This window comes from Mycteria americana, chromosome 5, assembly GCF_035582795.1.
Source record: "Mycteria americana isolate JAX WOST 10 ecotype Jacksonville Zoo and Gardens chromosome 5, USCA_MyAme_1.0, whole genome shotgun sequence".
In the NCBI taxonomy this organism is placed as follows: Eukaryota; Metazoa; Chordata; class Aves; order Ciconiiformes; family Ciconiidae; genus Mycteria; species Mycteria americana.
Window position 1 is genome coordinate 9785314 of NC_134369.1, and position 26595 is coordinate 9811908.

At 40.3% G+C, this 26595-nt stretch overlaps 1 protein-coding gene across 1 annotated transcript; it reads right to left on the reverse strand.

Annotated features, from left to right (window-relative positions):
- Positions 1–6160: 6160 nt before the first annotated feature.
- C5H11orf91 (chromosome 5 C11orf91 homolog) lies at positions 6161–7760 on the reverse strand. The gene is made up of 2 exons (XM_075501441.1): positions 7403–7760; positions 6161–6231 (listed from the first exon to the last, which is right to left on the reverse strand). The coding sequence occupies exons 1-2, from the start codon at positions 7758–7760 to the stop codon at positions 6161–6163; spliced, it is 429 nt and encodes a 142-aa protein (XP_075357556.1).
- Between the last annotated feature and the right edge of the window lie 18835 nt (positions 7761–26595).

The following is a 26595-nucleotide window of genomic DNA, read 5'->3' on the forward strand; positions in this document are numbered from 1 at the left end:
CTCAGTGAATTAACTATCACAAGTATCTTTAAATTTTGCAAAGATAGGAAGGATGCTATCTAGTTATGGGCAGCTGGAAATTAGGAGATAAGAGGTCGGTTGTCCCTTTTTCATAATTTCGGATTGGTCCTGGGCAAGATGCTTAATCTGCCTATGCCTCAGTGTCCCCGTCCGTAAAGCAGGGTGAAGGGGCTGTCTCTCCTCACATCCCTGGTGAGAGGTTGAGCTAACTGATAATGTTAGAAAAACTGAAACCCTGGAATGGAAGTGGATACTTTAGTACAGAGCACTATTTATTATTTCACGGAGCATGGTAATTGTTCAAGACTATAAATTACCTGTTCCTCTGGTAGCATTTAAATATGCGTGAATTTACAAGAAAAGAAACCCACTTCCCGATACTATTTCAGTATGTTCTAGGAAGCCTTTCCAATAACAGCTTCTACACTTTTTTACTGAGATGTTATATCAATAAATTGTCTCACTTCCCATGCAACAGATCTCACTTTCTGATGAAATGAACTTTTCTTGCGTCTTTGAATTATCGAAAGGACTAGCTCTGCATGATTACAAATATCCATGTTATCTTTTGTTCACAGCTTGATTCAACTAAACTGTAATGGCTGTGTCTGTGAAAATTGCTCAAAATTTATAAGTGTTTCAGCTGTAAATGGGAAAATTAGTTTTCTGAAGCCAGTCAGAACTGCAAAATTGAGAGTGATTTGTAAAGCCAAGTGTACAGATTAAACTGAAAGAGGAAGAAAGTAATTAATTAAAATTTTATACTATGCAATCAGAAGGGAAATCTCCAGAACTGGTTCCTTTTGCAATTACAAACGTAAAACCATACCAATGGTAGAATTTTACATATCACTGAAAAGGAGGCATTTAAAATGTTCTGGGTCATTAGCAAATGGCTGTGTTTTTACTCTGAACTGTAGGGTGATTCTAGAAATGAAGCTTACGAGTACATCGAATAGTTTCTTTCATGTTAGTGGCTATAGCTTAGTTGAAGTTGTACGTGTTTTTTCTTGGCAATTTTGCACATTAAATAAAATACGTCTTATAATCTATGTTGCTACCTATTGCTTGTTCCTGCCGTGTCCTTTTCTGTAGATCAGCTGCTTTAAAGCATGAACATGCCTCTCCCTTGGAGCTGCCAGACTTCTGGGCTGTGTAGGGGTCCCGCTGCTCGTGCTCTTGAGGCAGAACCTGGCAAAGAACAGGAAAGGAGTTTTAAGAACTCCACAAGTTAAAACCATGTATTTCAGCGGTGGCGTTCCCTCTGAAGAAAGGCATTTGCCTACCTTACAGAGGTGAGCAGGACAGTAACTAGCAAGCCCATGGGTTTTGAGGGTATCTTGTGATCCTGTGTTTCCTTTGTGAATTTTTGTTCTCACCTTAATGTCCTCTATGCCTTCCTCTATTATTCAGTCAGTTACTGTGGTTTTTATTGGTATTTACTCAGACCTAAGTTTCCTGCTATGAGTCTGAAAAGAAAAAGGAAATGAAAAGAAAAAGGAAAATGCAGGTATGTGCTTTGGACAGTACTGCTTTTGTGTAATTTGTGATGCAAGAAATTTGGAATTAAAAGTTCATCTTACTACAAGGAACACATCTAACCCTTCCTCCCTCTCTTTGTAGTTTCAGAGAAAAAAAGAGGCAGGAAAGGATCTTCCCAAAATAGAGGATAAATGAAGTTCCTAGTGTACATATCACTACTAAGGTTCTGGACAGATGGTATACTTAAGATAGAGTTATATATATATGTTGTGACTGTGAGTGCTTAAATTGCCTCAAGGGGTTGTTCTGGCTTTTCTCAAGATATGCCAAAATCTCAGCCTATTTCGCAAATGTATGTTTTTAGTGTGTAACATTAAACAACTGACGAGTGTTATTAATAAATACGTGTTTCTTTAGAAAGGCCAAATGCACCACTCATTGACTGCTTCCTGATTAGCTCCCCTTATGGCACCTCTTTCATTCAGTATCTAGGTGATCTTAAGAAACACTACCTCCCACACAAACAAAAGAGGACAAGTTTCCTAGAGTTAAGTGCTGCTCTTGATTTCCCTACTTTATGTTGAGATACTAGCTCTGAATTTTCAGGACAGGTGAATCTATCATGCAGCATTCACTGCTGAAAACAGAATAATCATTTTATGATAGCTTAGTGCTTTTGGATTCCCTTCATAATCTGGCCCTGAGCTAATTAAGGCAGCTTTACTTGAAGATTAATTTACATTCTAATGATCCATTGTAATAAGGCTGAGTATCTATTTGGAGAATTTTAACATAGCAAACTCTGAAATAAAGCAGTCTGAAATTTGATGGACCCTGTTTGGTATAAAATACTTTAAAGCTTAAATGCATTCTTGTTTTCAAACGGCTTTGTAACTAATTTTTCCCATCATAAAGCAGCCAAGGCTGCTTCAGGTTTCCGAAGTGAAGACCTGAGGGCACCCCTTGGGGAGCACCTGAGTATCTCTGTAGGTGCAGACACAGCTCTTTCTGCCGGACAGCTGTCATTGCTCAGCCCTCAGGGTGGCTGAGAAGACGTGACACTCTGCTTTTTGAGAAGCCGCCTTTGTTAAGAACTGGAAACGGGAGCAACCTACTGATGTTTTGAGATCTCTGCCCGTGAAGCAAAATTGTAGCCTAATGTTTCTTTCTTGAATGCAATAGAGAGATTTGTTGAGTCACAAGGCAGCTATATGAAAGAGATCTGAGCTGTACCGGCACCTGAATGTCAAGTTTAGCCTTCCCTAAGCAGTCTAAGAGAACAGAAACAATTAAAAAAAATGAATGACATATACTTTGTGAATAAAAAAAGCCTGCAGTAAGAATGCTCATTCTATTTTGTTTAATAGATGCTTAATTTTTACAAAGGAAACAATAAATAGATCAGTTTTGCGATGAACCCATAAGCCTACAGAGACAAGAGCAAATTACTGGATGTACAAGGTCAGGTGGAAACAGAGAAGAAAAATAAAGGTAAATAAAATGTTCATGGACAAATGAGAATCAACATATGTGCCATTACGTATAACTGGTTGCTTGTCCAGGCTATTAATACAAGCTTATGACTGTCTCGCCAAATTCATGCACATGCGTTAGTATTTCCAACCGAACGCACAAACAGGGGTTCTTTCCAGGCAGAATATTTCACTGTTATGTCCCATGTTTCCCCTACAGTCTCTAAGTTACTTTTTGTAGGTGTTACTTCACACACAGGAGGCCAAATTGGCTTTCCAGTGAAGATAGCCACCACCCTTTAATGATCTTCTTGGAACGCTGAGATGCCTCAGTGACAGGACTTGGACCAAAGCATCCTGATACTGGAGTGCCGTGGCTGATGCTGGCCAAGGGAAACCATTCTGCCTTGTTTTGGCATGTGAATCAAATGATTTTTTTCAGTAGATGTGTGTCCCCAGGCAACTTTAATTGAGATTACATATTAACTGATGTTATTCCTTGCATTATCACCTGGTAATTAAACATGAAGTGTTGTTTTAGCATAAAGGCCGTATGACAGAAACTGAACAACAGATGGGAAAAGATTTAAACTGTGTGCAGGGAAAAGTAGCTTTGTTTAAGCCAAGAAAACCTGAGTGAGTAATGGCTCATGAGAGCTGGATGCAAAGTGAAAGAGTTGCTAAAACATGAGGGGAAGTAACAGTTACGGAGCAGTGATCGTATGTAATGGAAATCCTTGTAGGGCCTTGCAATAACCACGGGAAACTTGGGGTGGTTTAGGAGTGAAATTATTCTGGAGATTTGGGAAAATTAAGATAGTTCCTCTGCTACCTAACTTGATTTAAAAGCTCTTACTTCTGCGTGAAGCCTTTGAAGGCCCCTGTATATTGGCCCCTTTTTGTCCTGTCCAAGTTTGTCTTGTGGTATTTAGTTAAGCACTAATACAGTTCCCATTTTCAGAGTAATGAACCATTGCAGTATCTGTTCATCGGTTTAGCCTCAGAACTGAGAGACTTTTTATCCTCATTCTGCAGAGGGAGCTGTAGAACACCGTAGCCCAGATTTCCAAGGTATATCAGTAATAATTGGGTTCTTTAGGCACCTAGATCTACCTTTTGTATGTTTACTGCCTCAGCCTACAAGATGTGGTTGGGAAGAGAGAGAAATCATTGGTGGTTATGTGAGCATTTCCCAACAAGGTGTAAAAATACCTCGTTTAAGAAGCTCACTTTGGAAGTTACTTGTGGTGTGCTGTCTGGAGTAAAATAGCTTCAAAGATGCCAACTAGTGAAAACAGAACTGATAGCCAGAAGCACAATGCCATTAATTAGGCTCTAAAGAGCTAAGCAGCAATTAAATGGTGCCAAGGTGGGCCTAACGAGGAGATTTAAGAAAGCTGAAGAGAGAGGGTGTTTATATTGGAGTGAATATGCATTTGTAGTGTAGAGGGGGAAGCTTGTGGTAGCTACTATCGATCTGTGAACACTCGACCCAGTGTGCAGGTGGCTGTCAGGGCCTCGGGCCCCCCAGCAGGCCGCAGGTGCCCTGGCCAGCCTCCTCCGGCCCTCCACCACCTGCTCTCTGCCCCACAGGCCCGGGAGCCCCATGGAAGCTCAGGCCCTGGCTCCCACCCCACCCTGGCCTGGGCTGCGCTGCAGGTATCCCTGCGATTGGGCTTTGAAGTTTTAGGGCTGCCTCGGTGAGACCCTCCGTGGGCCTATGTTACAGGTAGTCTTGTCTCCAGCCCTGCCCCTGGGCTTCCTGCATGGGCCTGGGGCCTGGTCCCTCACCTTGCCCTGCCTGAGGCACACCGGAGCATTGCACAAAACCTGGCCTTGCCACGCTCCCCCCAGCTCTGCTCAGGCTTCGTTTCATTCAAAAAACCATATATATTAGCAGATGAAACCGTGAATTGCCATATTGGTGGAGACACCCAGCTGACAACGGCAGTTGCGGATGGTAAGAGCCTCTTTAAGATCTGCTTGCTGCTCTGATAAAATGTGATTGTTATAGTTTGCTGATTGACAAATGGGAGTTATAAACTAGAGATTTTTTTAATATAAACTCTGTGTAGGGCAGATCAAAATCTGGCTGGAAAGATTAAGATAGTAATAGAGTGAATGCTGTAATAAGCAGTAATAGGAAATAAAATTTTGATATCACACTGTGTTAAAATGCTACACAGTTGAGCAACTTGAACGCAGTTTAAAAAAAAACAGATTAAAACATTACTCTTTTTTAAAAAAAAAGCTGCTTGCTAAAATATGATAGCTTCAGGGTTGCTAACTTTATTATTTCATGCTGCCACCTACTGCTCTTGAATTAGAACAGGAAAAAGTAATTGGTATCTTTTTAACAGTCTGATGAGCCTATTTACTACTTTGTTAGGTTATTCTCAATGCCCTATATGGCATTACTTTTTTAATGGCAGATATTCTCCAGATCTTCAATCTGTCATTGCTGCCTCTGTCCATTTTTTTCTCATGAAAGGGCATGCCTTCCAAACATAAGGATGTTTTCACTCCAAAAACTGCCACAGGCTTTAGCCTAAGCACTATTAGTCCTAAAATAATAGTACAATGTTAGTTGAAAGTCAATGTTATATGACTATTCTGTTAAAAACTAACTCAAGCCATAACTTCTGTAATTTTGTGGTACACTAAAGACAATAAAAGAACACACTGTGATTGTTTGTAACAAAGATTTTTGTGCTAACATGAAAGTAGTTTTCTAAAGCTTGCTTGGAAGCATAGGACTTTTCACCATATCTATTTACTTTCAGTTGCACGTACTTAATGTATTTAGAATGAAAACACCCCCCCCCCCCGCCCCGTATTTTGTATTGGAATTACTGTGTTTCCTTGCTACATGTATCTTGAACATCATCAATGGACTGCTAGATCAACAGTGTTAATTTCTTAGTGGTTTTGAAGAAAATATTATCCATCCTGTTTGCCTATAAGCAATTGGAGAAAAAACGTTAAAATACATAGTAGTGTTATCAATAACTAGTACCAGAAAAATAATATGCAAAAAAGTCAACAAGAAAATATACTGTATTTTTTAATTTGGTAGGAGAATAGCATATAATAAGTAGAAAAATAATATCAAAGATCCATTAAAATACTCTACAGTGACACAGTGACAGAATATCTAGCTGAAATAATCCTCATCATGTTGGTGGCTATTTCTTCAGCTTCTGCCTTGCTTTCATGCCTTGTATCTTTTCTTCTTTAAGTGCCTTCAGAAGTTTATCTAAATGGGAAAGAAACATAATTTGTCATCAATTTTGTCATTAACACTTCACAATACTTTTAAGAAAATCAAATACTGTGTTAAGCAAACTAGTAATATTCCTTACAATTTCTTGTTTAGCAAATATCTGAAAACTAAAGTTTCACATATGTAATAAGAGGTATTAAAATGGAAAAAGGTATGTATTGCTATGGACAAAGGAAAAAAACCTATTAATTTCCTGTTCTGAAAAGTATATGTATGCAAACTACCTATCACAATTTCTTTGAGATCTTCCTTTCACTGTGTATATCTGACGGACATTTTTTCTGTGTTCTTGTAACCTTTGGACTCCTGAAAGTTTCCTCACTGGCAGCCTGTGACCTTGAAGGAAATGATGAGTATCACCTCCTTACAGCTGGTGGAACTCTCAGTAATCACTATCTGCTGAACTATTTTATTTCCTGTATTTCCTTCATGGCCAGTAGGTTTTAAAATTAAAATGCAAACTAATTTAACTTTTTTTTTTAACACCTCCAACTATCAGCGGTCATCAGTGGCCTTTATTTTACACCAATGATGATTTACAACCACAGGATCTCATTAGTAGTGGATACATTTTGAGTGTACAAACTCCCTCTGATATAAGCAGCATCTGAATTGGTTTTTTGCCAACACTTAATGACTTTGGGGTTTTTTTTCCTTTGTGCAAAAGTAACCACATCTGCAATTCTTGTGCCTCCTTTAATTTGTGCCCCCAGCCGCTTGCCCGTGACCAGGGCAGATGACATCGGACAACGGCTTTGCTGCCTGCACCCCATGTGCTGCCCAGGCACCTGCTGCCGGGAAGAGTTAGGTGCTGCGCACCAAACCTGGGGAGCCTCACACCGAAGCCCGGGAGCGGGAGCACGGCTGCCTGGCTGGCTTACGGCGCTGTGCGTGCAGTGATACCCAAGACTGCCTGTTCACATCACATTTCGGGGTTACTGACGGCGGAACCTGCTGCCTTTGAGGCTGAGGTGTGCTCGGAGGCGGCAGGGGGGGGTCCCACCCCGCTGCCCAGCGGAGCCCCGCTCCGCCGGCCGGGGCAGGTAGCCGTGGCCCGCCGTCGGCCGTCGTGGGGCGGCCCCGGAGCGAGGGGAGCCGCGTCGGGCCCGTGCCCTTCCCCCGGCCCCGGGGGGGGGGGACGCACACTGCTGCGCGTCGAAGCCGTCGCCGACCAGCGCCAGCAGCTCCAGCTCCTTGAGGCGGATGCCCAGCTCGCAGATCTCGCCCTCCAGCTGCGGCTGCTCCCCGGGCCGCCGCGCCGCGCCCGCGCCCTCCTCCGCAGCCGCCGCCGGGCAGAAGAAGCGCAGCGGCTCGTAGGCGATGGGCGCCAGCCCCGCGGCCCAGCGGGGCGGCCCGGCGGCAGGCGGCGGGGGCTGCCGCGGCCCGCATATGGCTGCGAAGGGCGCCCACGGGCCGCCGCCGTCGGCCGGGGGTGGGACGGGCTCGGCGCGGTCGTGGAAGTGGGGGAAGTAGAGGGGCCGCGGCGGGCGCTGCTCGGTCATGGCGCCGGCCGCCAACGGCGGTTGTCCTGGAGACGGGCCGGCCTGGGCTCGGGCCTCTCCGTGCCGGGCGTCGCGGGCCCGCTCCCAGCGCCGGCGGCAAGCACCGGGGGAGCCCGGGCCGGCGCTGGCCCCTTTCCTTCCTCCCCTTTTCCCGCAGCGCCCCGACCTCGCCCCGAGGCTGTGGCCGGGCAGCCGCCTCCCCTCGGCGGGCGGGCACGGGCCCAGCGGTCTCCCCGCGGCGCGGGACGGCGGATGAATGTTGAATCTTCCGACGTCGAACGCGATCGGTGTAGAGCCAAAGCGTGGGTGACGTTTCCAGCATAGCTGAGTTTTTCTGCGAGAGGGCAGGTGCTTCACCCAGCGGTTTTATTTCTGGGCCAGGGATGTGGTACTTCAGGGTGCATTAGGCTCTGGAAGTAGCCTTTATTAAAAGAAGTGAGGAAGGTGTTGTCCAAAAGTTGTCTTTCAGCAGTTTGTCCTCAGGCTACACGTGAAATAAGGAAACCAGATATTGAGAATGGAAGGATGTTGGTGAGGGAAAAATTCATCTTTCAGGTGTTTGCTCACAGGTAGCTACTGCTCAGTGTATCTGATGTTTGGGATTATAGGGTGGGTTTTGGGGGGTTTTATTTGGTTGTTTTATTTTCCCCCGTGAAAACCTTCCATCCTTTATTTGGATTTGGGGATGAGACCTGTCATTAATGCTGGTTCATTGCTATTTCATGGGAAAGCATTCTCGTAGCCTTAACTATGTTTCCATTAAACATGACAACTCCCCTGCAGCCCTAGGCAGCAATCGGGGGCATTGCTGGTTACTTCTGTGGAGGTCAAAACAGGCCAAAAAAAGGCCAAACAGGCCTCAGGCTTCTAGCAGGAGGACTTCTGGGACGGATTTGAGGTCATTTGAGGTGTTCTGGACAACCCTAATAAGAGAGGTGCTGTACCAGTGCTGTGGGTGGAGGACTGATGACTGCAGGCCCTGTGGAGGTTAGTTATGATCAGTAAATTCACTTAAAACGAGGTAAAGAGCCCACTGCAGTACTAATACAGGCTTGAGCAGACTTCAGCAATACCCAGGCCCTAAGGGACTGCTATGTGCTCTGGAGTAAATTTCATCTTTAAAGCTTTCCCTTGAATAAAATGAGAAGTTTGGTTATTACCTATTTCTAGAAGTGGACTTCTCTGTATTTAGGTGTAGTGCTCTGTGGTGGGAGCCAATACTAATGTGAATGTTTCTTTGAAATTTAGCAGATCAACAGGCATTAGCTGTCACAAAAGTGACAGTCAGTGCCCTGAAAAGTGGTAAGAGCAGAGAGATAGTGGCAGGAGTCATTCAGTATTTTATTTTCATGTGCATTGTTTAGGGAATGTGCTCTGACTTAGAGTCAAAACTGATAGCGGTATATGCAGTGTGCTTACGTTTTTGAAATACCATTACCAGTATAATACCAGTATAGGTTGCATATTTTCTGAATGGAGCACACATATTTGAAATGGGCACTGATCAGATGAGAAGTCTGATAAGATGATTTTTTTTTTCTTCCCCCCACTTCTTAGTGAATTAGACAAGAACCACCAGTATAGCTGATTCTACGTGACAATGTGAGGAGTGAATCTAAGCATTAGGTGGGCACAGTGCCTGTGTCTCCGCCCCCCCCCCCCCCCCCCCCCCCAATAATTTGGGAATGTATAGTAAAAGCCAATAACCTTTCCTTACCTTTGTGGGTTGCTTTTGAAAGCAAAACAGTGTTCATGCAGATTTTGCAGGGAGCTCTACTTTTGAAACCAGCAGGAGGCCCAGTGCTTCCACTTATCTTTCCTAAAATAAGTTTCTGTTTATCTGTGAACATGCAAAACGAACAGATACATTGCTGTTTTATTTGAATCTGATTCAGTCTGTCTTTGTTTATGCTCTAATTAGATTCCCTTTTATTGATACAATTCACTTTGTCATTGGGGTAATATTGGCATACTTTTTAATTAGTAATACTTTGAATAACTGGATCTGGACTTTTTTCTCTGGCCCTTTTTATCATCACAGTAGAGTCACTACTGTCTTGCCGTTGCACTGTTTAGCACACCCTTGCTTCCCTACCTCTTAACTATTAAAGAAGATTAGGTAAAATATTATTATTTAATATTCAGTAGGGAAAACCAAAATGTAAGCGTATCAAGGTGTGTGTAAGTATGTATGTAGGTGGAAAAGAAGGGGTACTAGAAAACCAGGAAGGTTCTCATGACTGGAAAGCCCAATCTTAAATTTGTATAGTATATTCCTTATATAGGGGGTGATAAGCAAAACCATCTGCTTTCAAAAGAATTGAGAAAAAAGAATTTAAAAGAATTCTTTCAAAAGAAAAATATCTTTAGTAAAAGTGTTTGTTTTATGAAATAGCTCTTATGACTGACATTTATATTTTAGTGAAGTGGCGTGAAATGTGGCTATTCATTAACACATATGTGTATATTGTAAAGTTTTAGTCATTTGTTACAACTGGCAGTGATAGGATGCCAAGAAATGTCAAGGTCAATCTTTGCCCTGATCCATTGCAGCAATTCTAAGTTTCTGAAGATCGATCTCAGTGAAAAGATAAAGATAACTTGGAACATAGAGAATGGAGATTTTCAGCTGAAAGGGGCAAAATGGGAAAAAATTCTTCTGAAAAGGAGGAGGAAGGTACCTGCATTCACTAAAGAGGAAAATTTTTGGAGGAGAGAGCATAATACAAGTATTGCAATTTCACACTTTTTCTAGCATTTTTCATTCATCGTTTGCTATCAGTCAAATATACAATTTATAAACATTTCTATTTTCCTAAAACACGTGGACTAGTGAATCACAGCAATACATGGTTTTATATGCTAGATGTTAAAATCATGAACCTAAAGGTTCTTTTTTTTTAATCCTTACAGCAAAAAAAGTGTGTGATACTAATGCTGAAGTAGTGAGTCATGTTGTCTTTAGGTGCCATCTGGTGGAGTTTTTACAGCATGTTAAAAGTGCTGCTTTTTCTTTTTGATTGCATTAGTCATGCAGATAAATATGTGCTGAGCACAGAAAAGGTTGCTGCAAGAATCAGAAGTTAAAGATACAGAGACTAGATAAAGATGACCTGGAGTGCAAAGGCTGCAGCAGGGAGAGCTAGTCAGATTATAATCCACATCTTTATAGTATGGGTTTCAGAGATTTCCAGTTCTCATAACTCTTAATATTTTCTCCTTCATTTAATGTATAATTAGTGATAGCCTCTTTACTGTGAAGCAAATAATGTTCTTGGTAATGATATTTTGAAATTAAGATGATGATATTCCGGAGTTCCAGTCTAACCTTTTGTGAGGGGAATGCTGTCAAGATATTTTAGGGTTTATTTTTGTAATTGTACAGGCATCTTGAGGTGATGCATTGCTATTAATATAACCCCAAAGATCATATTAAATAGCAAAAGGGTTTATGTAAATTTTATAGTAGAATAGTCACTATATACATTGTTGTTAGACGTCTCTGGGATTTAAGAGTCAATTATATGAGTTACAGTAGGACTTGTCCCATGGGAGAAAGTACTGTCGTTTGGCTTAACCAAAGAGTTTAGAAGTGTATTATTTTCTACTTGGGCCTCAGGAATAAGGTCCTTTTCACCTGTCATGCAGGTCCTACCTAAAGCACGAGGTAGTGCATGATAAAGCAGGATTGCATTTTGGATGCTGCCTCCTGCGAGCAGGTGAGACATCTGGGAAGAGGCAGGGAAGGGAGAGGAAATACTTCTGTCTGCCTGCCAGGAAGGCAAGGTGGAGAAAGGATGTCATTCTGTGAGATGTGAGAAAAACTCTGCTTTTAGGAAAGATGCGTTCATTTGCCATATTTATAGAGTTACACACTGGTCAGACATGTGCCTTCATCTTTGGCATTCAAAATTTGTATACAAAGTTGGGAACCTTTGGTCCTGGATTAATGAATGCATCAGTAGACAGAAATTTTGTGTAGCTAAACTGACCGTAAATGATATAAAGGTCAGAGTTTTGAGACAAAAAGTGTATATATGTGCTTTGTAGGCCAGCAAATGCAGTATGGGTAATAACTATACAGATTTGATCCCATAGAGGGAGTAATATACATACACTTGGCAATGTGTTATAATTTGATAAATTTAGCACATTCATCTCTGTGTGTTTAAGTGTTGATATTTGAAGTATTTATGAAAATGTTAATGTTGGAGAAGCAAGTCTTCTACTTATCTAGCCAACAAAGACAGCAGTGACAGTATTCCAGCCACCACTCCTCTACAGTACTTAAAAACTTTTTGAAAGACTTTTCTGTTGAGAGAAGTTAAGGATAGTCAATTAAAGTTATGAAGTCTGAGGGCAGCTAAAATATTCTCATGTTAGTAGCAGCAGCAGGCAATGCAGTCTGTGGCGTCAGTGACAATATTAACATTTAAAATGACGGGAATGGAAACTATGCTGTTATCTGCTTGTGTCACCATCTAAGCTATATGGACTTTTTATTTTGCATTTTGTATGCACATTCATTTGTATTTACATTCAATGATACCTAGGAGAGTGTCTTCCATTGGCTTGATATTTACAGTTTGAAAATGTACAGCTGCTGTAAATTTTAAATTTAAGTTTAAATACTGATACTCAGGAGTGTTTAGTGTGCAGTTTAAATACTGATACTCAGGAGTGTTTAGTGTGCATGTGTGTGAATTCATGTTTTCACACAGATTGCTCTGAGAATCTGTAAAAGCCACAAAAGCTACAGCTCTTACACTTTCACAATGAATTTTATATGGCATTTAAAAAAAAAGCAGATTTTCACCACTGAGATAACTTTTCAGGGTATGTCAAAAAGTTGGATTTAACATCTAATGTGTTACTTAAAAGACATACTAATAAATCACATTTTTTGCACTCAGTTGAGAGTTGTGTTGGTCTTCCAGCATGGATAGTCTGCCATCTCTTCTTTTTAGTTCAGCTTTTTAGTTTAGTTGTCTATTTTTCTGCCTTTTTTAGCTGATTTAATTATGCTGGTGTTCCTGGCTGGTCCAATAATGTATTTTGTATCAACTTCCCACTTTCAGTACCCACATCCCCAGCCTTTATTGCCCATCATTCAGATTCTCCAGCAAAAATTACTAGATTTTCTCCTTTCTAGGGGAAAAGCTTCTAAAAATCTATACAGGAACTGCCGTGCTGTACTTCAGATGTATGGGTTTGCAGGCAGTGAGCTGTGACACTTCTGCTCCTCTTGTTCATTTCTGCTCCTTACGCATGTTGTCTCTCTCATTTGTGCCATTTGTCATACTGTTTCTTAATGATAAGTAGAAGAGTCCCATTATGTTTATGAACTATTGTACTGCATCTAATTTGTCCCTTGTTTCTATTGCTTTACGTTTGGAGTCCCTTCCAGAAGGCCTCTCTTCTCTGTATTTGAAAAGATGTTGGTGCTGTTCAACCCGATCCCGATTTAGACATGTGACTACTACCACAGTATGTTAATATAAATTGTAATAATTTGAATAATGTATTAGGTTTACATGGCAAGGTTTTGGTAGCAGGGAGGCTACAGGGATGGCTTCTGTGAGAAGGTGCCAGAAGCTTCCCCCGTGTCTGACAGAGCAAGTTCCAGATGGCTCCAAGACGGACCTGCCGCTGGCCACGGCTGAGCCAAACAGTGGCATTGGTAGCGCCTCCATGATAGCATATTTTAGAAGGGGTAAAAACTGCTGCACAACAGCAGCCGGGAGAGAGGAGTGAGACTATGTGAGAGAAACAACCCTGCAGACACCAAGGTCAGTGAAGAAGGAGGGGGAGGAGGTGCACCAGGTGCCGGAGCAGAGATTCCCCTGCAGCCTGTGATGAAGACCATGGTGAGGCAGGCTGTCCTCCTGCAGCCCATGGAGGTCCACGGTAGAGCAGATATCCACCTGCAGCCATGGAGGGCCCCACGCTGGAGTGGGTGGATGTGTCTGAAGGAGGCTGTGACCACGTGGAGAGCCAATACTGGAGCAGGCTCCTGGCAGGACCTGTGACCCCACGGAGGGAGGAGCCCACGCTGGAGCAGGTTTTCTGGCAGGACCTGTGACCCTGTGGGGAACCCATGCTGGAGCAGTCCATTCCTGAAGGACTGCACCCCATGGAAAAGACACGTCCTGGAGCAGTTCATGAAGAACTGCAGCCTGTGGGAAGGACCCACATTGGAGAAGTTTGTGACTGTCTCCTGTGGGAGGGACCCCACGCTGGAGCAGGGGAAGAGAGTGAGGAGGAAGGAGCAGCAGAGACAACTCGTAATGAACTGACAGCAGCCCCCATTCCCTGTCCCCCTGTGCCACTAAGGGGGGAGGAGGTAGAGAAATCGGGAGTGAAGCTGAGCCTGGGAAGAAGGGAGGAGTGGAAGGAAAGTGTTTTAAGATTTGGTTTTATTTCTCATTATCCTAATCTGATTTAGATTGGCAATAAATTAAATTATTTCCCCAAGTCGAGTCTGTTTTGCCCGTGATGGTAATTGGTGAGTGATCTCTCCCTGTCCTTATCTTAACCCACGAGCCTTTTGTCATATTTTCTCTCTCCTGTCCAGTTGAGGAGGGGGAGTGATAGAGCGGCTTGGTGGGTACCTGGCAGCCAGCCAATGTCATCCCACCACAATAAATTAATTTATATTATTGCTATTAATAAAATATAATTCTTTTTACTGAGTTCATACTGCTTTCAATTTATAATCCGTCAGATTTATTAGTGAAATTGATTTCAGAAGTATGCCACTCCCTTCCCTGATGCGTGTGTCTGGTTTGCTAGATTTGTCACATTACAACAATACAAACCAATATGCAGAGGGCTATTTATAAAGTCTCAAAGCACTATGCCAGCAAACTTAAAATTAACAGTGAGCAACTAATTAACAATTATACAACTTGAAAGAAGTGCTAATTAAAAAGTTTCTAAGAGATGAGTTTTCAATTGAAATACAGAATTAGCCAGAGACTTAGTGCCTGAAATAGAAATTTGGACTGATTAGCAGAAATGCAAGAAGCACTAGCTGTGTAAAAAATGAATTTTTAATTTTCTCTTCAGGTAAGTCTGCCAATCTTTAGGATCAGAAGAAGATACACTGTTTTGGATAGAAAGTATAAATCGAACTATTTTTCAGTGTTGGTGTTTCAGTCTTATACATGTTTACAGTGTGTTCAATCACAGAAGCTGGAGATTTTGGCAGAGAGACCGTGACTCTGCAGCTCTCTGATTTCTGTGCTGAGTTCAAAATGCCTGCCTTATTCCAAGAACACAAAATGAGGTAAGAAATAACAAGATAGAAGTTGTCTGGAAGACAAGTATTGCTTGTTTAAAGGCATTCAAGTCTGGTAACTGGGGGAGCTTTGTATGTTTTGAGGTTTTTCTCTTCTGCCAGTAACTCCTGTTCTGTGGAATATTGGGAATAGAAATCCAGTGGCTTCAGAAGTGGTTTAGATGCTACATTTTTACAAGACAAAGTGGTGAAGGGTGCATAAATGGAATAAAAGCAGCATTAAAAACCGATCTACCTGCAGAGTCTCTGAAAAGGATCTTTTGAAGTTGCCTGTTTTTATGCATTGTATCTTGTGTATGAGTATGTGTAGGGTGATGGAGGAGGAATGAGATTATTTTGATAGAGCAGAGTAATGTCTGCATGTTAATTCAGCAGATAAGTACTTTGATTAGCTCTGTTTCGTCTGAGTTAATGATAGGTGCTTTTTCTTTAAACATGAATCTTTGTCAAACCCTGCTTCTTGCCACCAAGTATATCTCTAGGATGACCTCATTTTTGAAATGTGATTTTTGATAGTCTCTCTCTTTTCTGGAAATCATACTGTTTTAGGAGTATACTTGGCAATCTAAAGGAAGTAATGAGACCTCCTGTGGAGTGGGAAAGCTGAATTGCACTGACCATTAGAGGTCTGGGTTCGGTGCTACATCACACGTACATGAAATGAGTCATCACAGCAGACAAGGTTGCACAAAAAAGGCACAGTTCACCACATAAAAAATAAAGAGAGCCCAATCCATGCCAGCTTTGAAATAACAGAACTCATGAATAATCCTGAAGGCAGTCTTGCACCTTGCTCCTGGCTGTTCATATGCCAGACTCCAAACACCTTTTAAAATTCCTATTGCAGAACCATTTAATCCCGGCCCAATAAATACTAATAGGCTTGACAATAATAAAATTTATTAAATATAAATTCTGCAAACCAGAATGGGTTGCATATTTTGGTTTTTTTTCTGCTGTGAAATGAAAGAGGTTGGAAGAGAATTTACATGTCACTCAAATATTTTTCTTTGTGTGTTGGGAGCTGACACCATCACAAATCCGTGCATTTTCACATGATGTTGTAGTCTATAGATCTCAAAATTTATTTGGGAGATTTTATGCAAAGCCTCTAAAATTCAGATGGATTTTACTGCGAATATGCATCATATGCTTATAACTTAATTCAAATGGGCTTTAACAGAAAAAGCCTTTGTGTGGATCTGTAAGATTTGTTCTTTATTAGTTTACACTATACTTAGGGGCTAAGCACTGTGCTAAAACCTGTTATGGCTTTAAGGGTTAGCATTGTGTAAGATTATATTTTCAGAACTGTGTAAATATTATTGGCATATAAAGTGAGTTTTTATTCATACTTGCCAAGAGTTACTGTAAAAGTTTGGAGATGTAGATGGTTTCTAATTATAGCAGCATTGGAATCTGAGTGGTCTCTGACTCACTAATAATTTTCTTTGGAGCTGCAGCGCATCCTACAATCTGCGCTACTTACATTAACTACTTAGAAAAATGGAGACTGGCTCATGCCAAACAGAAAAGTACAATGGTTGCAGTGGTACAATGTATTGCAATGGTACATTGAGTTTCATTAAGAGGCATTTTCATCATACAGCATAGCTGATTCAGAGCAAAGATGTCATTCAAGTATTTCAGTCCAATATGTCTGTGCTCATCGTTACTAGTGCCATGCATTGATGAGCAGAAATTATGATAAAGGTAGCATTTTCTTTGAAGCTACTTAAGGCTGATTTTTTTAAGTGTGCAAACAAGGTATATATTTCATAAACAGGAATAGCAACTGGCGTATGTTGACATTATTTAACTTTCCTCTTTTATTTTAAACAGCTTAAATTAGATGAATCTTAAACAGATTTACAGTTAGGCCATTATTTTTCTTAGGAAAAATCATGACCTTATGTTTTAGCCATGTCTTAGGCTTTTGGGATAATCATGGTCTGTCGTTGAATTTCTTTCTTTTTTTCTTTGCAAGATCCATCAGTTTAAGTATTTGGAAGACTTATGGACTATATCGATAGTATATCATGGTTTAAATGGATTCTGTGCAGTTCCATCTTCAGCTGCTGTGACCTCATTCCCTCTACTGGAAGATAACTTTACGGCTAGCTGGTTGCTGCAGCAGTGCTTTTGGCAGTTCTTTCCGTATATTTCTTTCTGTAGTTTATCATGAAAAACCAAATGATCCAGCAGAGAGGTTAACCCTATGTATAAAGAAACTGGAGGAGAAAACAGAATACACTAAATCAATATCAAAATAACTTTTTTTTTTAAAAGGAGTGCCCATCCATCATCATATCAAGCCAATTCTGATTAACAAACACAAAAGTTTGAAACGATCACCAAGTCCCACTGTCCGTAAGAGCAGATGTAAGATGACCTGAATCATTAGCTGCCTGAGAACCACCTACATGCTTGATTGAAGCTTCAGTCTCTCAGTAGTGGGTGTAATCCATGCATTTAAAGCTAGAGTGTTTCAGACAGTACCTGTGCCTCTAGGCATCGACAGACTCAAAAATACAGGTTATGTACAGTGATGAGTATTCCTCTCAGAAATACTAATTCTGGTGGATAGCCTGTTGTCATGTAAAACAGTCACTTCCGACAAACAACTTTTAGATAAGCCTGGTTCCTGTAGTTATGATGATGATGTGGATCACGGTGGGTGGAAAGAACTGGAGTAAAGCTATGGAAATCAATAGAGTGGAGCCAATTAGGAGTTAAAGCATCTCCTAACCTGGGAGAGAGATGATGAGAAGTAGGACTGGGCTTTTCAGGATAAAAAGACTGAATTAGAAAGGAAGCCTAGAAGGAATCTTAGAGTTATATACATAGAAGTGATTTTTTTTTTATTATGAAGCTGAAATTATTAATACAATTTGAAAACAGTTTAAAGCTCCTAAAGGGAAATGATTGGGGATTTTTTTCCCCCTTGCTTTAACTTTGGTTAAAATATATTTTTCCTGAAGCATTAGTGTTCTTTCTAGGGCTTCTTACCATTTAGGCAGGTCTGTTACTGTCCATTTTCTGCTGCCTCTTGGGAAATGGTTTTCCCATCTCTTCAATTGACTCATTTGAACAATAGTTCAATGCCCTAATGCAATGAAAGATGAGCTTTCAATTAATTCTGGGGCACTTCTGCTGTTTTCTTACTTCAAGGACTAAATCGTAGCAAGAATGCAAAAAGGGCATCTAATTTAAGCACACATTTGGGGGTAGAGGGAGGGCAAATACAGTGAAGACTTGCTGGCTATTGCCACCTGGTCAGAAAAATATCAAAGGAGGAAATTGTCTGTGAAAATGACCTAGATGAAGAAATAAGAGGGGAAAGGGCACAAGGAGGAAGACCATGTGAATAGGTGTACTGTTAGGAGCATAAGATACCCCTCCAGAATGTTGTTTTTTTAAAATAAGGTATTTTGTGCAATCTGGTGTATTCCAAAAGAAAATGGAAAGTCTGGTCACAAGTTTTTTCCTAAGACCCAAGGATAAATCCTGGAGAGGGAACAGCATGTCTGTTGCTTATGGATACCTTCTCCCATCTTGCAGTGGGGTGGTGGAACAATGGGCTCCTCCCTGAACAGGGCTGAAAGAAATTGCTTCATAGCTGGGAAAAGAAGTCTGGAAAATTAAAAAGTAGGTGGAATAAAATACGAGGCAGCTGCATCAGCAGTATTGCACTAGCAATGGCTAATTCCGTGCCTCGCTGTTTCTTTGAAATGGCCTCTGCTGGACAGTCATAAATGTTTTGACACCTGCGGCACATTTTCCTCCTTGGCTCTTGACAAAGTTCAAAATATGAATACTGAAACACAAGCTAAAACAAACCAAGCTAACAAGGCTGTGGCTAAGTGTCATTTTAAGACCTTGGCTAAGGAGGTTTTTTCCTTTATAGCCCACATGAAAGTTGTCTAAAAATAATCTTTGGCCTGATTATAGCGAAATAGCTTCAGCACTGGAAGGCTGGCTGGAATCTCATCTCGCCAGTGCTGTGCTAATGATCGTACTTCCTCTGGCTTCAGTGCCATTGCTGTGGATGACATTAGTTAAGGTATCATCAAAGCTTGATCGTTTACTATTAATTGATACATATTAATTAGTTATTGGATGGCATCTTGTCATTGATTTGTTTAAATTACAGGACTCATATCTATAAAATACCTTCCGCTCAGAGCACGTATTCAAACTTTAAACCAGATGTACAATCCTTTTAGTAAATAAATGCCTCTTGCATTAAGCTGCATCCATCCCACTGACAACATTTGTGAAGCAGTGTAATGTAGCAAATCATATCCAACATAAACAGATGAAATGCATCATAAATGAAACAGGATGCATCTGGAAAATGGTGTAATGAAAGTAGATGTATGATTTCAGCAGATTGGGTATTTCTAATTAGTCCTGAATAGTTCATTTTCACGGATAAGTGTATATCTGCATAATGAAATGTGTAGTGCTTTCATGATCGTTCATGATCGGCGCTCCTTCCTTTTGTTGCCGGCAGATGTCTCTCTTGAATATTGCATAGCGTGACAATTGATCATCTCCACTCTGATTTACGGTCCGTGCGTAGGTTGTACAGCTGTTAAGTACCTCATTCTAGCTGGTTCCCAATTAACTGAAATTCTCTTCTGCTCTGTGCAGCAATGTGGCTTTGCACACAGACGTGTAGAAATAGACTGAGTTAATGGTATCCGAGAATGAATACGCACAAATGTCATCCAAATGTGCTTCAGTTCCATGAAAAATAATAATGGAATGATGCACTGCAGGAAAGACAATTTGAAAAATATCCATTTGATTTTGCTGGTGAAGAATATTACAAAAAAGTGAGGGCTCAGACAAGGCTTGAATAATCTAGCAGAAAAAATCTCTTACCTAAAGCTTAGGGAAAACATCTTTGGTATCATCATGAGATTACTCAAGTGTCATTTTAGATCCTATTCCCCAATTCATATTCTGAGCTGAAATAAGAAAGTAGTCTAAGTAGGGGTGGCAAATAGGTAGTATAACCTTTTTTATTTTACCCTTACTAATACCAAAACAAGATTTTGAATGAGAAGGTGGAATCTGAGGAGAAGTTTGTGCAGCGTGGAATTTGAGTAAGTCCAGTGCAGAGTAATGGGAAAGCCTTACGGGGGCAGCTGCTGCTGTAAGGAAGAAAGAGGTGGAATTTTGGGGGCAGGAAACTGAATGTTGGTGAGATGAAAAGCATGATGATGAAAGCAAGGCTTAGGTTGTCTTGTTATATGTAGAGGGATGGGTCAAAGATGTAACGTGGCTGAAATATCAGCTGCTGTGTTGGGTGACAGAAATTTAGACATGCTGAAAACGAATGGGTACATACTAGAGAAGTCCATAGAGAAAGAGAGAGAAGTCACAGCGGAGGTTCACTCGTTATGCAATAGAGTTTGGCAAGTGAATGTGGAAATTAATTAATTATATATGTTGCAGAATAAGTGGTCTGAAAATGAGGATTAAACTAGACATAGATTCACCAGGGACTTTCTCCTTATTAGCACAGCCTGGTGCTTCAGCCTGCTTCTCAGATAAAGGTTCACAAGAAGGATAAGAAACTTCAGAAACAGAAGGGGTTATTGAATAGTGAAAATGGGATAATGGAAAGATTCCAATTTTAACATGCCGAATATAAATGGAAGTGGTGTGTCCATGCAAGCGTGTGCAGCATTAGCATGCGCTTAAAAATACACGTCACTGAAATGCAAATATATTTTACACACCGGTCACTCAATAATGATTGAGATGGGAGGTTGGGGGGGGCAGGGGGCTATGAGGGCAGAGATTAATTTGTCTAACAGTCGAGCCAAGTAATTTTCCCAACTGAATACTCTTCAGGTGCAACATGAGTGGAGTGCTAGAGTGGAGATTCTCATCTGCTACCTGACATTAGTGTTTAGTGTAGCAGGATTTTTCTGTTAAAATATACACTTCTGGAAAATCAGTTAGAAATGAAGTCTGATAAAATCCCTAAAGAAACCTGCTGTGTATTTTTAAAGTGTTTTTTAATACAAACCCTTTAGGAAACTGTGACACATCTCCAAAAGGATAGATACTTCAGAAAAGCACTGCTAGAAATAAATTCTTTTATTGTGTTTTGTATTACTTTTCAAGTTCTTTTAGTTTCTTTTATGAAAAGCTATTTCTCTTTCACTGTGAGAGTGTTTCTGTGGGAAATACATATCTGATATCAACAGATTCCACATAGGGTTGTTTCAGGGATATGTGTAGTTTCTGAGGGTACAACTTCCATTGTAAGGAAAATGAAAGTTCTTTTTTAATGAACCACACGATGTAAGAACAAAGAGGCCCTTGATAACTTTGCAACAAAGAAAAGGGAAGAGAGTCTTATTTCCAAGCCTGTATGTAGCAATTTTATGAGTGTAGAATTCTAGATATGCAGAAGGAAGAAAAACACCTGGATGGCAAATTACCTTAAAATGCAAAATGGCTGTCCATTTTCCTAGCTGGCATTGCAAATGTTGGCCATGGAGTTTTCCTTACAAATCTAACCTTTAAGACAGGCTGCTTAGGGCTGCTGTCCTGCTGCATCCTGCTGCTCTGCATACTCCAGGAAACAGTGGAACATCTCTCTTGAGATTAACACAAATTAATTTGTTGGAAGCTGCATTTCTGCACAGCTGGTCAGACCTTACTCCACTTGTGTGTGTGTGTGTATATATATATATATATATATATATATATAGTGAATATTGCACAAAATACTGACTGTGGGTGTTGCTGATAGGAAAGGATAAGTAATTGCTGATAAGGAATTTTGTTAAATTGCTGATCATAACATTAACGTTGATTTACTGAATTACTGTGCTTTACTGGGAAGGGATCGGAAAGTGCTGCAGGGAGAAACCTCCTTGCTTTCACCATGTACTGTGGAAATCCAAGTCATTTGACTTTAAGTAGTAATCTGTCTCTGGAATTAAGGCAAGATAAAAAGGACACTTCAGTCATAACATCCCTGTTGTGTCAACCTTGCCCCAATCTCATATCATTTTTCCCTCTCTGAATAGAAGTAATATAGACCAACACATGTTCATTACTGCTGTGGATTTTAAAACGCAGGAAGTGATGTCTGGGCTTTAAAAGATGGATGGTCAATTAGTTCATGACTGTTAACAGCACTGCAGTTTGCAAAGATGGAGAAAATGTTAATGAAATAACGCTCAGAATCTCTGCTGGTTGCCTCTAATTGGCAAAAGGAATTTTTTTGCTTTTATATAGTGCTGCACAACAGGTATCGCACATAAATCTTTTGTTTCATCTTCTGATGTAGATGGAGCAAAGGTTTGATCTGATGCACGCACTTGTTACTCCGTGCACCCTGCTCTGAGCAGGCAGTTAGACTATGTGGCCTCTGGTGCTCTCTCCCCACCTAAAGTGTTCTGTGAGTATATTCTATGATAAGAAACAACTTTCTATACCATTTCTAGTGATGACAACTTTGCAAACAAGTTATGCAACATTGGTGGTCCTTTGCTACTTCATTTGTTAACAAATAAAAATGAAAATTAAAAACCAACTTAGATAATCAGTCCAAATATTCTAGTACATGGACCTTTTGAAGTGAATGAGAATATTTTTATCGGCGGCAATAAGAGTTAGGTCAGACTTTTTACGCATAAATTTTTACTTACTCTAAACATGGTAAAATTTTCTTAATTTGTATGTAATTGCACTCTTTAAAAATAAATCCTTTCCTAGAATTACCTTTTCCTAGGGAAAAAAAAACCTGCTGGAAAATAGTATAAAAACTGTATATAATGTGAAATGTCTAATAAAATCAGTTTTAAAAGCTACTTAAGATAGTTTAAGTTATGAATATTGATTGATATTAGAAATCAGTATGTTTTTGACCATACGAGATTTTGTTTTCCTTTTATATTTAATTTATGAAGTTAAAGTAGATATGTATCTGGGTATAGACACTTTCTTTTTTATTATTTTTAAGACCACAATATATATTTTTAGCATTGCAGAAAAATATCAAGTTAAAATAAGCCTCATTTAAAAAGCCTTGTAGTATTATTTATATAAATGTCTCATTAGAAAGATAGACGTATTTTTGCAATGTTTTGTCAAATCTATTATGTAGTATCTATAATTTGCCTTTGAATTATTTGATAAACTGATTCCTAAATGATACTAGAAGCATCATACAAAACAACAAGAGCCAAGAAATTCCAAACTAAGAATGCCATTATTCAAGGTTTCATTCACATTAAAATGAATCAAAGTGAACATTATTTCTTTAACCTTCATCGTTCTGTGTTCTATTGCAGATATATTATTTTAATATGATTTTTGTCAGTTTATACGAACTTCATGTGATACTGTATTTCAGTAACTATTGCCTTAATAATTCTGCAAAATTCAATAAGATATACCGCAGTCACAATTTATCCTGGTTCATAATTATTCATCTGAACTTTCTTCGTCATTTTAGGCTAAAATACCCAAAGCTCCTTGTTAGAAACATTTTTTTTTACAGTGACTATGAAAATTGATTTGGTAATTGAAAAAATGATTGAAATAAACACAATTGCTCATGGTGCTTGAATATACAATTAATGCAATACTTAGAATTTACAGCTATTATGAAGATCAAAGCAAACAGGCTGGTTATTTTTGTAGTTATAATTAGATATTCTACAGGGAAACATAGTTTAAGCTTGTTGCTTCTCATATGAAAGAACATAGCAGTTGTAATGAAGGCTTTCCAGGAAAAAAAAATCTGTGTAGTTAATGTTGTGTTTTCCTTTCTGGAAATATCCAGTCCACAGCAAAAGTCACGTACGTGTTTGAAAACGTTAAAGGAAAGCTGAAGAAGCAGTGGGAGCTGTGTGTTTTGAAGGCATGTGGATGGGAGACGGCCCTGTCTGTTTGCTTGATCTGTTCCTTCAGGCAGAGGCTGGGTGAGAAAGAGCTGCCCAAGATGAGAAAGAAGGAATCTTGCTTTTTCAAAACAGCAGTAAGACATGATAGGAATAACCTTGCAATATAGGAATTTTGATTCAGATTTGGAGCTTATTGTTCTGCTTTATTGTAAGATGCTCCTGAACATCTAGGGGAGAGCAGGGGCTCTGTTTTCTCATGTGCCACTGTTGGGCTGTTACAGGCTTCTTGGACCACTTTTGCTGTAGTTACCCTTTGTCACAGCAAAATTTTACTTCTGTTGTGCTTGGGAATACTATGTTTAGAGACGACTTTAAATCTTCGGTTATAACCAATAAAAGTTTCTGTCTCTTTGTTGCTTCATGTACGTTGCAGTTAGTTTGTGGTGGTTGTGCTGACTCTCAGGTTGTTGCTGGATGCAATTTAAGCAGTTACCTTTTTTTGAGTATCACTAATGTGAGGAGCCATTTGGTTTTTTTACTGCAATTAGGATCAAATGAGGCAATTTAATTCAGCAGCACAAAGTATGGAGGAAACCTAATAGTGCTCTGTTTTGATGTGACGTAAGCGTATTTAATTTGAAAATCAATTGTTAAAATGTGTTAAATTTTCAAGAGCAGAGCCAAGGCCCATCCCTCTCACAGTGCAGTTACCTTGGCTTCTTGCCTGGCTAGAGCTGGAATCTATAGTCATTTCACAGTACGTCAAGTTACTAAATCAGAATTTAACCTAATAGGAATTTACAAGAATCAAAAGCAAAGGATGGGACGGCATCAGCTACCACTTCCCATCTGAAAAGCACTGCGTGTAAATCTGCAGAAAAAGATGAACAAATCTGAAAGAGACTAAATTCCTGCCCTGTGCTACATATTCTCCCTTTCACTCTACTGCAGCCTTTGCACACGCTGTTGTTTCAGCTGAATGGAAATAATGTACGTCAAAATAGAGAATACAGCCATTGTCATCGAAGATCCTCCTTTCCTTCAAGCATGGTTCATTTCTTCCTGCAGAGCACTGAGCTCCAATTGACATCCCGAGGAGTATTATATCCACTGCGCTGTGGACCACAGATGCCTTTTGTGTGCTTCCCTAGGTCGTGACCTCCAGGGTCACGGTGTCCTCGCATGCCTGGTAGTGGGTCCATCGGTAGCACTGGGGGCTGGAATACTGTCCAAGTGTTGGGAATGATCTGCAACCTTTCTTGGTCTGACTGCCTTCCCAAACAGCATTTCTACAGACTCGTTGGGATCTGAAGCCGCTCCATTTGCATTTTGTGAGGATCACCTTGGATTTAAGGAGGATGTATGCCTTTATTTACCAGCTCATTTTCAGGAGGGGGCTGCTAGTCTGGCGTGATGGGAGACCAGTTTTCTGTTTGCAGCCTGCTTTGCAGTATGATTCACCCCTTGCACAGGGAGTGTCTCTGGTTCATGGTGGAAGACTCTGGTAAGCACGGAGGGTAACCCCATCTCATCTCCCTGCAGGTTTTGTTTCTGTCCAGCAGTGCTATCCTGGTCTCTCCTTGCCAAAGTTTGTCTTTCCCTAGAGAGCTTTCAGGTGCCAAGGAAGCTCCTAAAAAAGTGACTCTGGCTCAGCGCAGTAAGGTTTATGAGCTGTGCTGGAACACATGAAGTTACGCACCTACCTAATTTTCCATTCCAGCTTTCCATGGATGACGTATGATAGTTATGTCAGAATAGTGCATCACTGGCTTTTAAAAGTGCTGTGTGTGTTTTGGAAAAAGTAACTCTGCACAGCCCAGTAGACAAACTGGCTCCCAACTGGATGTCCAGTGCCCCTGTCATGGCCCAGTTTGCAGTGAGGATGCGCCCAAGGTGGTGGAATTGCCTCTCTTCCCAGCTGACAAGACATAGTCAGGAGAATTAAACCAGTGATTTATTTAACGCAATTGGATGAAATTTTACAACAAATGCTTGAAAAAAAATTTTGAATATCTCATCCTGTGCACATTAAAGAGGGTATTTTCTTCTAGTTCAGTGAAAGGTTTGCAAGCCAGCTTGGTTACCTTCTGTCTGGGCTTGAGACTGTAACCAGGGTTTTGCATGATTAAAGTATTTTTAACCAGCATTTCTTGTTCTAATGTTTAACTTATTCTCCACTTTTGAGAACTTACTGTGTTTTTTTCCCTGGTCTTCTTCAGTCTGGGTTTCTATAAATTATTTCTAGATTATACTCTTGCACTGTAAGAGGTGTCCTCAATTTTGTGCATTAATTTATAAGATACCTCCCACGGAGAGTGTTTCCTGCAGAATCAGGACTCTTTTTTAATACAAGAGAGACTAAAAACTTCAAATGAAGCTCTGATGAAAGGAAAGCTATAAAATAAGGATAATTTTTTTTAAAAGAGATTAATTATTTCCCCTGTCTTCTGCTATCAAAATGCTCAGTGCCTGATTTCCAAAATAGAGAGAGCCTGCAATCTATAGTACTTCATAACAGCTGCAGGTCCCAAAAGATCAATAATAAACAAACATTTATAGTCAATGCTGACAGTTTCATTTTTAGAAGGAACTCTTTTGAGTGTAGAGAATGAATCTCTGTTGTTCAATTCAATATTTATTGTCTAACTGCCTG